The 14,332-nt window shown below is 38.4% G+C and overlaps 1 protein-coding gene across 4 annotated transcripts in view; it reads left to right on the plus strand.

The window, feature by feature from the left end:
* LOC122147428 (netrin receptor UNC5A-like) overlaps positions 1-14,332 on the plus strand; it is a 168,635-nt gene that overhangs the window by 151,075 nt on the left and 3,228 nt on the right. For all 4 annotated transcript variants that reach the window (XM_042769978.1, XM_042769979.1, XM_042769981.1 and 1 more), the window contains 3 exons: positions 9,087-9,236; positions 12,180-12,344; positions 13,015-13,193. In XM_042769978.1, the coding sequence (XP_042625912.1) occupies positions 9,087-9,236; positions 12,180-12,344; positions 13,015-13,193 (494 nt within the window). The remainder of the gene's footprint in view (positions 1-9,086; positions 9,237-12,179; positions 12,345-13,014; positions 13,194-14,332) is intronic.

The raw sequence follows: 14,332 nt of genomic DNA on the forward strand, positions 1-14,332 counted from the left end.
AAAAAAAACGATCCATGAAAGATGTATAAATTAATTCTTTGTGCTAACGTTTTAAGAACATGATTAAGTAAGGGATAATGTACATCCAGCTGTGTGTTCTCCCGACAGGGTGATCAGGACCCCGACACGAAGGACCCCACTTATTGCTACTTGCCACATAAGTAAATAATTAGACGCGAAATATTGATTTGAGTTGAAATATTTGAATGCAAAGCTTCCGTGAAGACAGCAGTTGCGAGCAAGCAGCAAATTCAAACTAAACAGACATTTAATGGAAACGGTGCAGTCAAACCACGTATTACACAACATTTCACCACAAAATAATTAAGGCAATAAAATAATTAAGACGAAAATGTTTTAAAACCTTACCAGTTTGTTAGTTCTCTTATAATCCATTACAGCGTACAAAACAATCGTAGCAAAATGGCAGCAGCTGGGTTTGTATGAAATGAGAGCGAGTCTGTGATACCAGGATGATGTAATTAAACAATTGTACACCATTTTGTATCGAGTTTTAATATTTTATTAGCTAAACAAACACAAAGCTTCCACCAAGAAAAAAATTAGTTCAAGCAAGAGTACAGCGCCGACTGCTGTTACCCGGATGAGCCTGTGTTATTAGCTTTTACAGGTTGTTATCCAGGGATAACGTACCTCGGAATGTCGCAACTGACCAATCAGAATCAGAAGTATTCCACTAAATTCCATTAATATTCCTGGAAGAATGTTTGTTCCTTGCCAGAATATTAAAAATTATAACAGAATTTTCATTGTTAGGTGAACTGTCCATTTAATTGCCAGTTGACCAAAGATGTCTTGCTGTTTAAGCAAAAATAAAATGCTTTTCTTTTTTCTTTCTTTTTCATCAGACAATCATATTTTTTCAGTTCCTTCTGGCTTACACATTTTTTGTGCTCCCCCTCCTAACAGATCAGGAATAATCAAGAGCTAATGCCAAAGCAGCCTCCCTCGAGGAGCACGTCTGAGTAGACTGTTAAGATTTCATTTGCATGTCTAATTAGTAAATGAAAAGGAGAGACTCTCTGGCCGTGGCCCCTGAGCTCCTCTCGGCTCTTACTGTCAAAGTAAGAGGTTCCGTTCCCTGCTCTGCCCACTCCAGCCTCTGAGAGCCTGCCAAAAAAGATGACCTGCCCTACCCAAAGCTGCCCGCTGGGCCCCACTAGGGTGGGCTGTTGGGGAAAGAGATTACAAAAGAGATGCCAGGATTTTGACCGGTTTGTTTAAAATGAGCTCTTAGCCATGCAAAGATGAGAAGTGCTCCAGTGTATGATGGATGTGAGCACCTCCCCTCCAATTCTCTCCAAAGGGTTCATGAGAACGCTGACTGTTCTGTCATTTTAAAGAGAAGTGTTGAAGTGATGATTTGTTGGACCCCCCCAAAAAAGGTCCTGTTTATTTTTTTATTTTACAGCAGTTGTTGTTATTTAGCGATTGAAGATGTGGAAGTGTGGTGTGCTTTTATATAGCCAGGGTGTTGAGCTGCTAACATAGATTCTTTTTTAACCCATGACCTCCTTTCAAACTAACCTTGCCTTTGATCAGGAGTGGGCCGCTCCAGGGGAACCTTTATATGTGGACAGACTCAGTCATGCAATGCTCTTGTGTGGTGCTGCTTTCTATGAATCCACCCTATCTGCATTTTTCACTGCATAGACTGCTGCAGTGAGCCACAGTGGCCTAATAGGATATGCATTTTTTTACACGGTGGTTTAGTGGGAAGTCGAGTGGACTGTATGCTGATCTTTGTAAGTATGAAAAAGAAGAGTTTTTTTTCTTCTAATGCCAGAAACATACTCTTTGCAATTACGTGCCTGCGAAAGCTTCTGCAAAATTAAATCAGTAAAAAATGCCTATTCTGAAGAATCTAGGTGGTTTGAATTGCAGCCCAAATTAATGTTTACGTTGACTTCTTTATAAAACATTTGATTTTTGAGTTGCTTTGAATAAAGGCATTTGCTAAATAAATTAATATAAAAACATTTTTCTAGTTTTGCTAAAACTATAACTATAAAGTTTTAATAATTAAAATTCTATGAGAATAGGAAAGTCCACACTACAACTATAATAATAACAATACAGAAGAACGGTATCGTTGGAATCACTTTCAGAATGATTTCCAGCTGATGAACAATGAAAACATCATTGACAGTCAATCAGAATCAAGCCACGTTTGTAGAGTTTGAGCATTTTAAACAGCAAACCACAACTGTGCACAAGCTCATAACGAACAGAACATTATTGTCCGTTGATGTGGACACTAATATAGTTATCATTATAGTTACCATTCTTCGTGTAACAGCTTTTAAACTTGAGAACTAGTGATCAAATCATGTATTTGAGTCTGTTCAGATCAGTTCTTTGGCAAATCGTTCTGAATCAATGATTTATGAAACTACCAACAACTGGGGGAAAAACATTAGCGTGAAAGGTCTACGGTCAGTTTTCTCTTACAAATTAACTGCTGTTATTAATAAGGGTTTTTGTATTTGTACCGCTACATTGATGCAAGAATGTATGTAAAGTAATGTGTACATCTTGCAATGCATTTGCCAAGCATTTGTGAGCTCATGTACAGCATGTTTGTGGCCTAACAGGTGTTTCACCCCTGAGAACCACATCTGAGTCCCTGATTGACTTTACTTCAAAGATGTGAGGCTGATTTATTGTGATGGAATTATTATACTAATCGTTGCTGATAACAGAAGGGGATATTAGGAATTTGCATAGCATGAGAAGCAGCAGTCATGACAAAGATGCATTATTATTTTTTTATGCATCTTTCTCCACCATCGTCTTAGGTGAATATTAATTGCATTTTGATTGCCACAGGGCTACTATATTAATAAGAAACGGTAATGCACCACAAATGAAAGAGATGGTGGTTGGTTTTGGTGGTTCATTGAGCGAAGAACTTGCCACACTATACAAATACTTTTTCCTTTCTCTAACACTCAATTTCTTTCTTATTCACTCTTTATTTTTCTCAGTCATCAGCTTTGCTTGTACCTACTGTAAAACAACAGAAATCTTGAATCTCCTAATTAAACCACATTTAAACAATGTCTTTGTCTTAATCAGAAATATGACATTTAGCAGTCAGTGACATTTCAGCGGGGAGGCTTTCAAAATGTTTCTGAGTCTTATGGGACCAATTAGATAAATATTTAATGCACTTTGGCCTTTTTCAAAACTGCTAACACTGCTGGTTTTACTGTAGCTGGACACCTCATAGTCGCCCTTTCCTAAAGCTCAACTACCTGTGAAAGACACTTCCTTTGATGTGGCTAATTATTGTGCTTACTAACATACTTGACCTCCAAATGTAAACCCCTTATTAGGCCATGTTGACCTTATTTGAGCCTCAGTGTTGAACGCACACACCGCTACACTAAGGCTCTGACCCTTTCATTCTTAATCTGATCTCATCATAGTATTTTATTTTTCATCAAAGCATGATTGGCAGTGTCTTCATCCACTGCAGAAATAGCATTAAGATCCAGATTATGGTGCACTAGCATCAACATGTTGCAAAGAAGGTTTGAAGCACCAGCAGAGGAACATTTTGGGTTCACTGATTTATCTGGCTTTTCACCAGGCACTGGAATTGTAAAATATCCTCTCGTTTTAGAGATGGATGAGCGATGACCTTTGGTGCCTCTTTCCAAATGTTGTTCACATTTAATCAAGACCCGTGTTATATGCTCTTCTCCCTCCAGACCTTTCGACCCAGCAGCCAAATGTCTGAAGAGTCAAGTCTGGTGTTTTCTATCTGCTGACTGGGCTAGAAACAAATATAGAGAGAGGAGAGCAAGTGTTCTCATATTTGACCTTTTGTCTAACGTCTGAGCATAATTTGCGCATATGTGCAGGCATTCACGCTTCCAGAGGAGAAACCAAAAATGGTGCACGACTTTGATCACTGATGTAACATTTAATGAGACAGTCGGCTTCATCAGCCAAAGACGCGAGAGAACAAGACAAAACAAAGCCTGTACTGTATGTTATTTACTGTTGCTCTTATTCTTCAAATTCGTCTCTGTGGAATGCTTGTTTGGAAAGCAACTTGCATGTCGTTCGTGTTTTCAGAAGGGAGAGAAATATTTGAGGTGTTGGGTGGGAAGGAGAAAAATAACCTCATCACCAGCTGGAGAAAACTCACAGACATATGTCTAGATGATTTACATCTGTGAAATATTTGCCTCCGTCATTCAGATCTCTTTTCTGACTTTTCTGACTTGCTCATCAGCTTAGAAAGTGCAAAGTCTGTTTTCTCACGCCTGAGAAGTTGCGGAAGATGCCATGCGGAAATTAGTCAATGTCAGTCACTTTGTTATGCTCTCATATCTTTATGTGCTGGGAGACAGTTGAGATTAAGTTATAAAACAGACTGAAAGAAATCTTCTATTACTGCAGATCTTTTCTGTCATTAAAATCAAAGCCTTTTTATTTAGTTTACTGATTTAAGATGTTGCGTAACAAACTTGTCTCGGTGGTTGTTAATTTATGGCGTGCTCATTTTGAGTTTATACGGTATGATGGTTATTTTTCGTACCTTATTACTGTCAAGCCAGTGGGGACAAAATGGATAGAGCCCACTCTGCATTCATGTTTAATAGCTTTTTATTGGAATAGCTCTGAAATAGATTTATTAGAAGGAATTTATTAAGGCATGCATCATTATTACTATTGCTCATACTTAGGGACTAGGAGTTGAACAAACCCCTAACGACAAGCAACTCTAACAACAGAAAATATAGCAACACACAAGCAACCACACAAATCACCCAAGTAACATTACATATTTTTATTTTATATATATATATATATACAAACTAATATTTTATACTACACAGAATTACCAAGCAGTGACTCAAGTCATGCTAGGAATTATGTAGCAATGAGTTTGACAGGCCCTAGCAACTATCTAGGACAGAACACCCTAGTTACAAAACAAATCAGCCAAGCAACCATATAGCGATGAGCTTGGCAACCATTTAGCAACTACCCAGACCAGTTTAACAACAAAAAAATTACCCTAGCAACCATATAACGATGCCCTAACAACACAAATCACCCTAGCAACATTATAGCAAAAAGCTTGGCAACTATCCAAAATTCTCTAGCAACTACACAATTAAGCCTAAAAGCTACTGAATATAGCAATTAGCTTGATTGTATCATAGCAACTATCCAGAACAGAACACACTAGCAACCTCACAAATCGGCCCAGTATTGATATAGCAAGGCCCAAGCAACTATCTATAACACCTTAGCAACCACACGAATCACTTTAACAATAAAATAGCAACAAGCCTGTCAACACCCAAGGAACTACCGAAAACACCATAGCAACCACACAAATCACTGTAGTTACCATACAACAATGTACTTGGCAACATTCTAGCAACAACTTAGCATGAAGAAGTCACCCTAGCAACCATATAACAAGAAGCTTGTCTCCTGAATTCCCTCAACTTTCCCAGAATTCCATAGCAACTAGCAACACCCTAGCAACCATGTTACAACAAGCTTTGAACTCCCTGGCAACTACTAAAATGATCCTAGCAACAATAAAGCAAAGCATAGTAGCGTAGCCATCACCCAGAACTCTGTAACAACAAGCTTGGCAACACCCTAACAACCACACAGCAAATTGCAACAAAACAAAATTTTGACCGCTGTGGTTCAATCTTCTGAGGCTTGATATTAAGTGTTTTATCTTAATGGAAGTTTGGGTCACTGTGAACTTTGTAAACACATTGCCCTTTTGCCTAAATGGCTTTTAAATGTTTTGCTTGTGTGTGTTTGGCGGAGGAGCGTTTGTAGCACGTGAGTTGCAGCAGAGCATCTAACCTCCTTCTGTCAAAGACAGCGAGGGGAGATAAACTATAGAAGAGTCTCTTGTATTCCCAAATGGAGTGCAGCAGAAGTCCGTCAGAGCCCCGGCTCAGCACACCACAGGAGCTGTCCAGGCCTGTGAGGATGAAGGGTTTGTGGGCTTTGGAGGACTGTGGCCATGCTTCTCATAATCCTGTTATCTGTCTCTCTATAGCTTACCACTATTTTGACCCGAAGACACCAGTGTTAACTGCTGCCTCTGTCTCCCTCCATTCGTTTTTTTCTTTCTTTTTTAATCACTCGCTTGCTTTCTTTTTCCCCCTCTCTCACTCTGGTTCTTAGTTTTTCAGTGAGTAAGATGGTCAAATGGTGGTCTTTGTCCTAGTTTTTTTATTCAGTCTAAATGAACTGTCAAAGAACAGAAAAACCCTTCTATTCCCAAGTATTTTATATGGCTAAGTCATCACCATCTTGTCTTCATCCATGAGAAATTCACATTGTCTCCCCCTTGTATATACTTTAAAAGACTCCTTACAAAAAATACTGTAGTTTCTGCCAAAATGGTGTAGTAACTACAGTTCTTGTCAAGGGCGTCATGCACTTCTTTTTTGAAGAGGGACAAGTGGCAGTTCTGGGTTTCTTGGTGCCCCAGGCAAGAAAAGACATGACCAAACAATTTAATAGTTATTTTTGTGCAATGGGAGTTCAAATCAAAATCATATAATATAAGTATACAACTCTGACCATTTAGATGTATTTTGCTGTGTTTGTTTGTTTATTATTATTACATTTTTTTGGTGAGGTAGTTGCATTCAAAATCCATTTGGCTCATAAATACTGTACTTGTCAGACTTTTGGACCTGTTTTGCCCCCGTAGTTCTTCCTGTGTTTCCTTATATGGTCTTTTTCCTGTTCTTGTGTAGTTTTATTGTTTTATGATTCCATGCACTTGTGTTCCCCTGATTGCCCTGTGTTTAAAAGCCCCGGTCTGTTCATTTTGGTTTTATCGGGTCTACTTGTTGGATGTCTTGTGTTTCCTGTCTTTCTGTTGTGGATTTACCCCCGTGATTCAAGTATTACAGTTTGTTGAACATTTCTCAGCATCTCCATCGTTCCTTCCACAGCGAATCATGATAGTACTGCAGATTAATTTCTCCTTTAAGATCTCCTTTGGTGTGAAATGCTTCAAAATGTATTTAATTGTTACCACATTTTTAATGTGTACAAATATCTACGTATATTGTGTATTGTATGGTATATTGTTTCTAAGGTATATTTTTGCATGCAATTAAGTGGTTTGTCATTGAAAGAAGTCATGTTCAGATTGTTTTAATGAAATTCTGTGTTAATTTATTTACAAGACAATAGGGTGTAAACAGGGCCAATATTCACTCAGCCTGAGACATATGTTGAAAGCAAACACACAAATGGCAAACTCAGTTCTTGGCTGAGATGCAGCAGCGGCGGGCCAAGACTGACATGTTTCTGCTCATCATTTTGAGCTGGCCTTGTTAATATACGTAGGGTGGACAGGCTGTTCTCTGGTCTCCATTGGTATGCATGCTCTTAAATGTTCATAATGGGATAATTGGCATGCTCTTGTATTTCCCATTACTAGGCAGCTAGATAGGTCAGAATTAGGATCAAAAAGTCCATAAGCAGCAATTTGCAATGCTAATTTCCTCCCATAGAGTGATTGTATTTAAGAGAAGAACGTAAAATGAGATGCCTGTAGCCTAAATAAAGTGTCTTTTGTCGTGAAGGAGAGATTCTATTCCTCTTCAGATTGGAGTGCACTTAGCCATTGACTGACATACAACCTAATGGCATGAGAACCTTGACCTCTAACCTATTCAGTTCTCTTAAAATTCACCTCAGTGGCTGGGCTGAAGAACCATGAAAGATGTCAACATCTCTATCTTTGCTACACTAATGGAGAAAGACTGTAGCTTGACTTTCTGACTCTGATAGTAAAAGTTTTTAAACTGCTTTCATTATCTCCCATGAAACCACTTGCAGTCTTTAAAAAGATAAAAAGGTGTTTTATGCCAGAGACAAAGCTCTTGTCTAGAATTTTTAGTTTTAGCTTAGTTTGTTATATTAAGATCGGCCTAATTCTAAGGCAGACATAATGCATTGTGACAAGCTCAACATGAGTCAAATTAGATTAAAGTGTCATCATAATGATAGACAGACAGACAGACAGAATTTTTTTTCCTTAAATTAAAAATTGTCTCCCTGTAAGAAATTGTCTCCCAAAAGACAGTGGGAAGCACACTTGCTTTTGAAACTGTAGTTCAGCAGATAGTACAGTACTTGTACAGCAGGTATTGCAAATTAATAATTAACAGGTTCTGTACTGTTTTAATTGAAACTGGGCCTGCCGATACTTGGTAAAGAGTGCAGAAAATTGAATCGTCCATGTGCAGATAAAAATCACTGAGATTCTCCATCTTAATTAGAGGCGCTCTCAAACTCAATTCATGTGCATCCACATTCACACAGAAAATAATCAAACATATGGTAATAACCGCACCCCCCTTGTCTCTCCTCAATTTGTTGTCTGTTTGTTCAAGTAGTTTTGTTTTAGACACACCGCAGCTCGCTTCTCAGGAACGCTTCACCCGTTTCGTTTTTCTTTAGTTCTTACCTTTGTGCTGTTGTTTTGTTAGCAAGTTTGAATGTTATGAAAGATTGCCGTCCTGATTGGAAAGGTCTGCCAGTCCTCTAACCTTGGCGTCCAATTCATCATGTTGTTTGAGCTGTAGTTCCTCTGTGCAAGCCGAGGTCTTTGATGGGAGTCTTTCAGCTTTCAGAGACCTCTGCTCTGCGCACTCCTTTAGCATGAGAGATGTGCCCTGAAAAAGAATTGATAGATCAGCCAGGATGTGCATGGGTATTATTACCTAATTCCAGATGGCCATTCTGATGGCAACAAATGGCCTTGCCATACCAAACCCACTGAGACGAAAACATTAGACGTGCAAGTACAAATTTCTCCTGGCACAGCCGCAGAAATGAAATTAAGCGGATCTTTGATGCAAAAACAATGAGCACTTGACGAATAGCTCAGCTCGAACCTTCATTACCGCAGCACCCTTGGATTTGGAGTGCATTCGCCAGAGTTGCCGTGACCTTGGAGTGACATTAAAGGAATGTAGAGGGAACAGAACCGGGTTATAAGGGCCGTGGCCTGACTGACTGTGCTGTGCCATGTTGCTCCACAGGAGGTGATGCAGATGGAAAGACAGATGGGAGGTCGACTGATTGACGAGCCTCACGTCCTACTCTTCAAAGACAGCTACCATAACCTGCGCCTGTCGATTCACGACATGCCCCAGGCACACTGGAGGAGCAAACTACTCACTGGCTATCAGGTGGGTTTCTATAAAACACCTTCTCTTTCTTGCAGCACTTCTTGAATTTAATGGTGTTTGCTACAGTGAGCGGCTCTATTGCTATCACTCATACGTGGAGTAAGTGGTTTTTCAAAACCCATAACCTCAAATATTAAATGTATTAAACATTAAATATAAAAAAAAGCCTGGAAGCCTGCACACTTGCAAAAGGAAGGGCTTGAATTAGCTAAAGGTGGAGTAGGCAGTTTCTGTGTTACTAGTGTCACCTGGCAGAACTACAAAAATAAACCACATTTTCAGACAAACATTTGCGCACCACACCTCCCCTAACTCAAACATCACAAACACATCTCTCGAGTCTATAAAAGTGAAGGCATGTCTAAACAGGTAAAAGTAGACAATTAGGCTTCTATTTTTAATAAAAGGTCCATCATACAATACTTTTAACTTGAAGTTTAGCTTACCTGTTGAGAATGAACTCAAGGTCATCATGAAACCCAAACATTCCATCAGACCAAATGTAATGATTGAATGCAATGATTGGACAGACATTTTATGGTCCTGAGCTTTCCACAGATATATATTGATTGCAATATTATTGATTGCAATCAGACCTTTCAACCAGTATAACAAAAATGTTTCTGGTAAAAAAATTATCTACCGTATCTTTAACCTTGGATCATTCAAAACCCAGGGAAAGCTGAGTCCAGGGTTATCTTGTTTAATGTTAAACATTGCTCATATTTTACCCGGGGTTAAAAACCATTAGACAATGTTTTCCTCATGACTGTTTATACAATGCACAGTGTTTCTGTGACTGTCTAAATGCGATTGGCTGTCTGTTGCTAAGCATCTAGTCATGACATTCTAACACTGCATCTTTTTACAGTGTACATGTTTGCCACAGCAATGCAGCTTAACAGCACAAATACAGTGCTAAGCCTTCTCTGGATGGTAAATTATAGTACCTTTTAAAAGAGTATCCAATGACAGCTTTTTTTTCTGTGTACCATTTTTATCTAAGAGTGAAGGCAAATAAATTGCATTCATATTTTGAGAAGCAATCGCTCAAAGTCCTAGCAACCACATGACTATCTGCTTACATCCATGCAGAACAATTTACAGTAGCAACCACATTGCGACCGCCCAAACTGTTCTGCCATTGTGACAATAATTCATGAATAAAGTAGCTACAAAGTAGCTTTCCCTCTGTTTCCATCTGTTTAAAATTCTTTGCTTCTGTAACATGTATTGCTAATGTTATGTTTGTCTTTTTGATCTTTGTTGTCAAAGTCTTTTCTAAGAGTTAGCTAGCCAAGTTGTTTTTTATTGGGGGCAAATTTGAAGTGCTGTGCTCTGTGGCTGCTCTGAGCTTTCTAACAGGTTGTGTGATCAGGTATGTCCTCCAGATTGCTGTAATTGGAAATTTCTTTGGTTTTGCCTCATTAGAGTATTTCTGAACATGCAGGGATGCTAAAGAAGCCCATTATAGAGTGAATTGGCGAGCAGGGACCCTAGAACGTCGGCTCTTAATAACATGCATGGCCTTGGCTACGAGTTAACGGCTTCTTGGGTAAAGAAGGATTGAGAGCGCTGCAGTTTTCTCATATGTCTTCCTCACCCGCTCTGCCCATCTCAGGACTCTTTCCCACTGGAGGAGATTAAATATAGACCAATATGTAAATGTTCAAGGCTGCAGCACCTGATTTTCCTCATATTTCCCTTCCTGGATCATATATGCTGGGCCTCAGAGGAACGTCTCTGGATTCTGGAGGATTCTTGGCGTAAAAAGCTCCTCAGAGGATTTGGAGATGCCAGCTAACAGTGTTACAGCACAAATGTGCATAGAGGAAACATTTTCTCACCTGAACGTCCCCTATTTTTTAGACAAGTATGTTGCTTGGCTTGGTTTTCCTGCAGACTTTTCATTCTGTGTAACAGCTCCCCCATTGGAGTAAATTGAGGTACTGCATATTCACTAATAATACTGCCTTTTATTGAGTTGCTGTTTGATTGGCTCACGATTGATGTGTAGTCTTAAATAGTGTGCGCTTATCTTTGTTTTTTGTGTCGCTCTTCACAATTAATTAGATAATATGAGACAAGAGCATGTTATAAAGCTAAATAATTAGTCCAATCAGACTGTCACACTGAACGTGTTGTATTTGATGGACTAAATGTATTTTAATACATGTTCTTATTTTATTTGACTGTGGATATGCAGGCATATCTGCTCTATCTACTGAATTGTGCTGGTTCATAAATTAAATCCAAATCCCTGGTTGTGAACAATTAGCTTTTAAGGATGTTCTACTGATGTCAGAGACAAAGAAACTATTTTGTTGCCAACAATAGATTGAGCAGAGCTTTCATAGACTCGCACCGGCAGCCTCAGCATCATAAATCATCAGGTGTTGGACTTTTTCTTTGTCTGTGTCTCTTACTGGCCATCAAATTCAGCTGGATCTATTGTTTGCAAGTAGAGAACTTTTAATGAAAAGGAAGCTGTGTATTATCTACCAAGAGACAGAATTGTTTTCTCAAGTTTATTTATGTCAGATGCAAAGTTTGCCAAAGTTGGCCAAAATGAGGAAACTTTTGCATAATTCTTGTGTTGCAAAAATTTAACTGCATCCGCTTGGCACTGAACTGTAGCAGTGCATATTAAGCTATTTACTTAACTCTATATCTGTAGATTTTGCATTGTGAAGGAAAATAAATTATGGGAAATAAATTATATATAGTGTAAAAGTGTATTGTACTCTAAAATGCTCTGTTACAGCCTAAAAATGACACACAATTTAAGCTAATTCATGATACTGTTACTGTTAGATTTTATTGCTGATTTATATGACTTATGTTTTTGAAACAATCAGTACTGACAAGGCTGAGACTATAGATTTTAGAACTGATCTGGTATGAACAGTAACAATTCAGTGTGACATGTCTTTGGTCCTTTAGGAGATCCCATTCTATCACATCTGGAGCGGCTCTCAGCAGACCCTGCACTGCACCTTCACACTGGAGAGACAGAGCCTGAGCACCTGTGATCTCACCTGCACACTGTGTGTGTGGCAGGTAGAAGGAGAGGGACAAAGCTTCACCCTGGACTTCAACATCTCAAAGGTAACTGAGACCACCTGCAGTATGATATACCAGTAAACAGTAGAGACTGTAGTAATAAAGCTGCTTTGCGAGATGTATTGTGATTTTGAATTGGATTTACACTAAGAATCGGTATTGAATTTGTTATTTAAATGGATTGACGTTGTATTGTGTGCACACCGTAGATTCTTTTTTGACATTCTCTAAAACCTAGCTCAGGTGATTTGGATTTGGAACAGAATTTAAATAGAATTTTAAAGTAAAAATGTAGAACATTTTACTTAATTGAATTTGACTTTTTTTTACACTCTCCAAAACCTAGCTGATCTAATTTGAATTTGGAATAGAATTTAATAGATTTATTATTATCATTATTATTATTATTAAAATGTAGAACATTTAAATAAATTTAATAGACTTGTTACTGTGGTCTGTACATGCGGTACAGACTATTTTTAAATTATAAACAGAATTTGAAATTTAGTGTGAACTGAATTGAATTGAACTGTAGTCTACTCCTGCTTTTTTTAAACAATTTCTCGAAATGTTTTGAATTCAGTTCAATTTAATACCCACATTCTATTAAATTATTTTCCAAACGTATTCACATGCAAACGTAGATCTTCTCCATAGATCTTCAGATCTCTGTATAGCTGGAATGAGTAACACATTGAAATGTTCTTGACTCCAGGACATCAGACCACTGGACTCTGATTTCCTGTTAATGGACAACTGCACCCCTGCCCTGGCTGGTCCGAGTGCATTCCAGATCCCTTACCTCATTCGACAGAAGATCTGCAGCAGTCTGGACACCCCCTGTCCCAATGGAGCAGACTGGAGACTACTGGCCCAGAGACTGAAGCTTGACAGGTAGGATCTGTCAGTGTTAGAAGGTATTATCTCTAAGGTCAGGAATGGATCCTGTTTAACAGAATCTGTGGATTCTTGTTGTGGGGCTTTTGAATATGTTTTTGCCCATATCTAGAGCAGATGTTTTTTGTTTGATTGTTTGTGTTGTATATTGAATATTTAATACTTCCAGGGGATTTTAAGGGGGTGTTTTTTTATTACTGTCCCATTGAACTTCCTCCAGGTAATGGAACAAAATGGGCTTCATTTGTCCAATAATGTTTACTTGCTACAATTAATTACAATTTGAAATGTTGTGGTGTGCGTTCAATTAGCACACTTACCCAAAAACGCTCAATTTTAATTTACTTAGTTAAGGAAAAGCACAGAATTTTGGAAACGTTCTTAATGGTTTTTTACTCAAGACACTGTCCTCAGAAAATCTTTTAGGACTTGAAAGCAGCGCTACTAGTGAATACAACCCCGACTGTAAACCTTTTCTCACTGAGCATGTAGAAAACAACACTTAGATCGAACAACCCACTTCAGCTTCCTTCGGGAGATGCATCTCGCAACATCTAATACGCTGCAAAAAGGGGTTGCTTTGTTCTTATTGATCAGCTTTGATCCAAAAGGTTCAGCCTGGTCAATGGAAAAAGGTCACATGCAACCTGGGTTTTACCCTTTTAGAGGACTGAGACCCACAGTAGATAATTCATCAAATGAAAATGCAGGCCTGCTTTAGTTCAGGAGTTAATAAAAGGGCGTTAAGCACGTGCTCTGAAGAACTGAGCGTGAGGTTTTTTTTTTTGTTTGTTTTTTTAGTATATTACAATGGATAATATTGTTGTATATTCCTCCATGGAGCAACTGTGTCCAGCTAATGTGTCTTGCTGGACCTGCATGCATAGATTTTTTACTCACCTTTTGAATGGAATGACAGTGAGGCTGATGTATTGGTTTACAATGCAAGATAAGCTTCTTGATGTTTTATTATATTTTAGAGAATAATGACTTACAACTCTCCTGCAATCTTGATTTACTTTTTACAATGAGACAAACCATGCATTGAGAAGCAAATTCATTACATTTCAAATATAGTTGTTATATCTGGTTAAAAAGGAAAAACAGAAGGCTAGCTGAGTGAATCTCACTAAAAA

This window comes from Cyprinus carpio, chromosome A14 (assembly GCF_018340385.1).
Source record: "Cyprinus carpio isolate SPL01 chromosome A14, ASM1834038v1, whole genome shotgun sequence".
Lineage (NCBI taxonomy): Eukaryota > Metazoa > Chordata > Actinopteri > Cypriniformes > Cyprinidae > Cyprinus > Cyprinus carpio.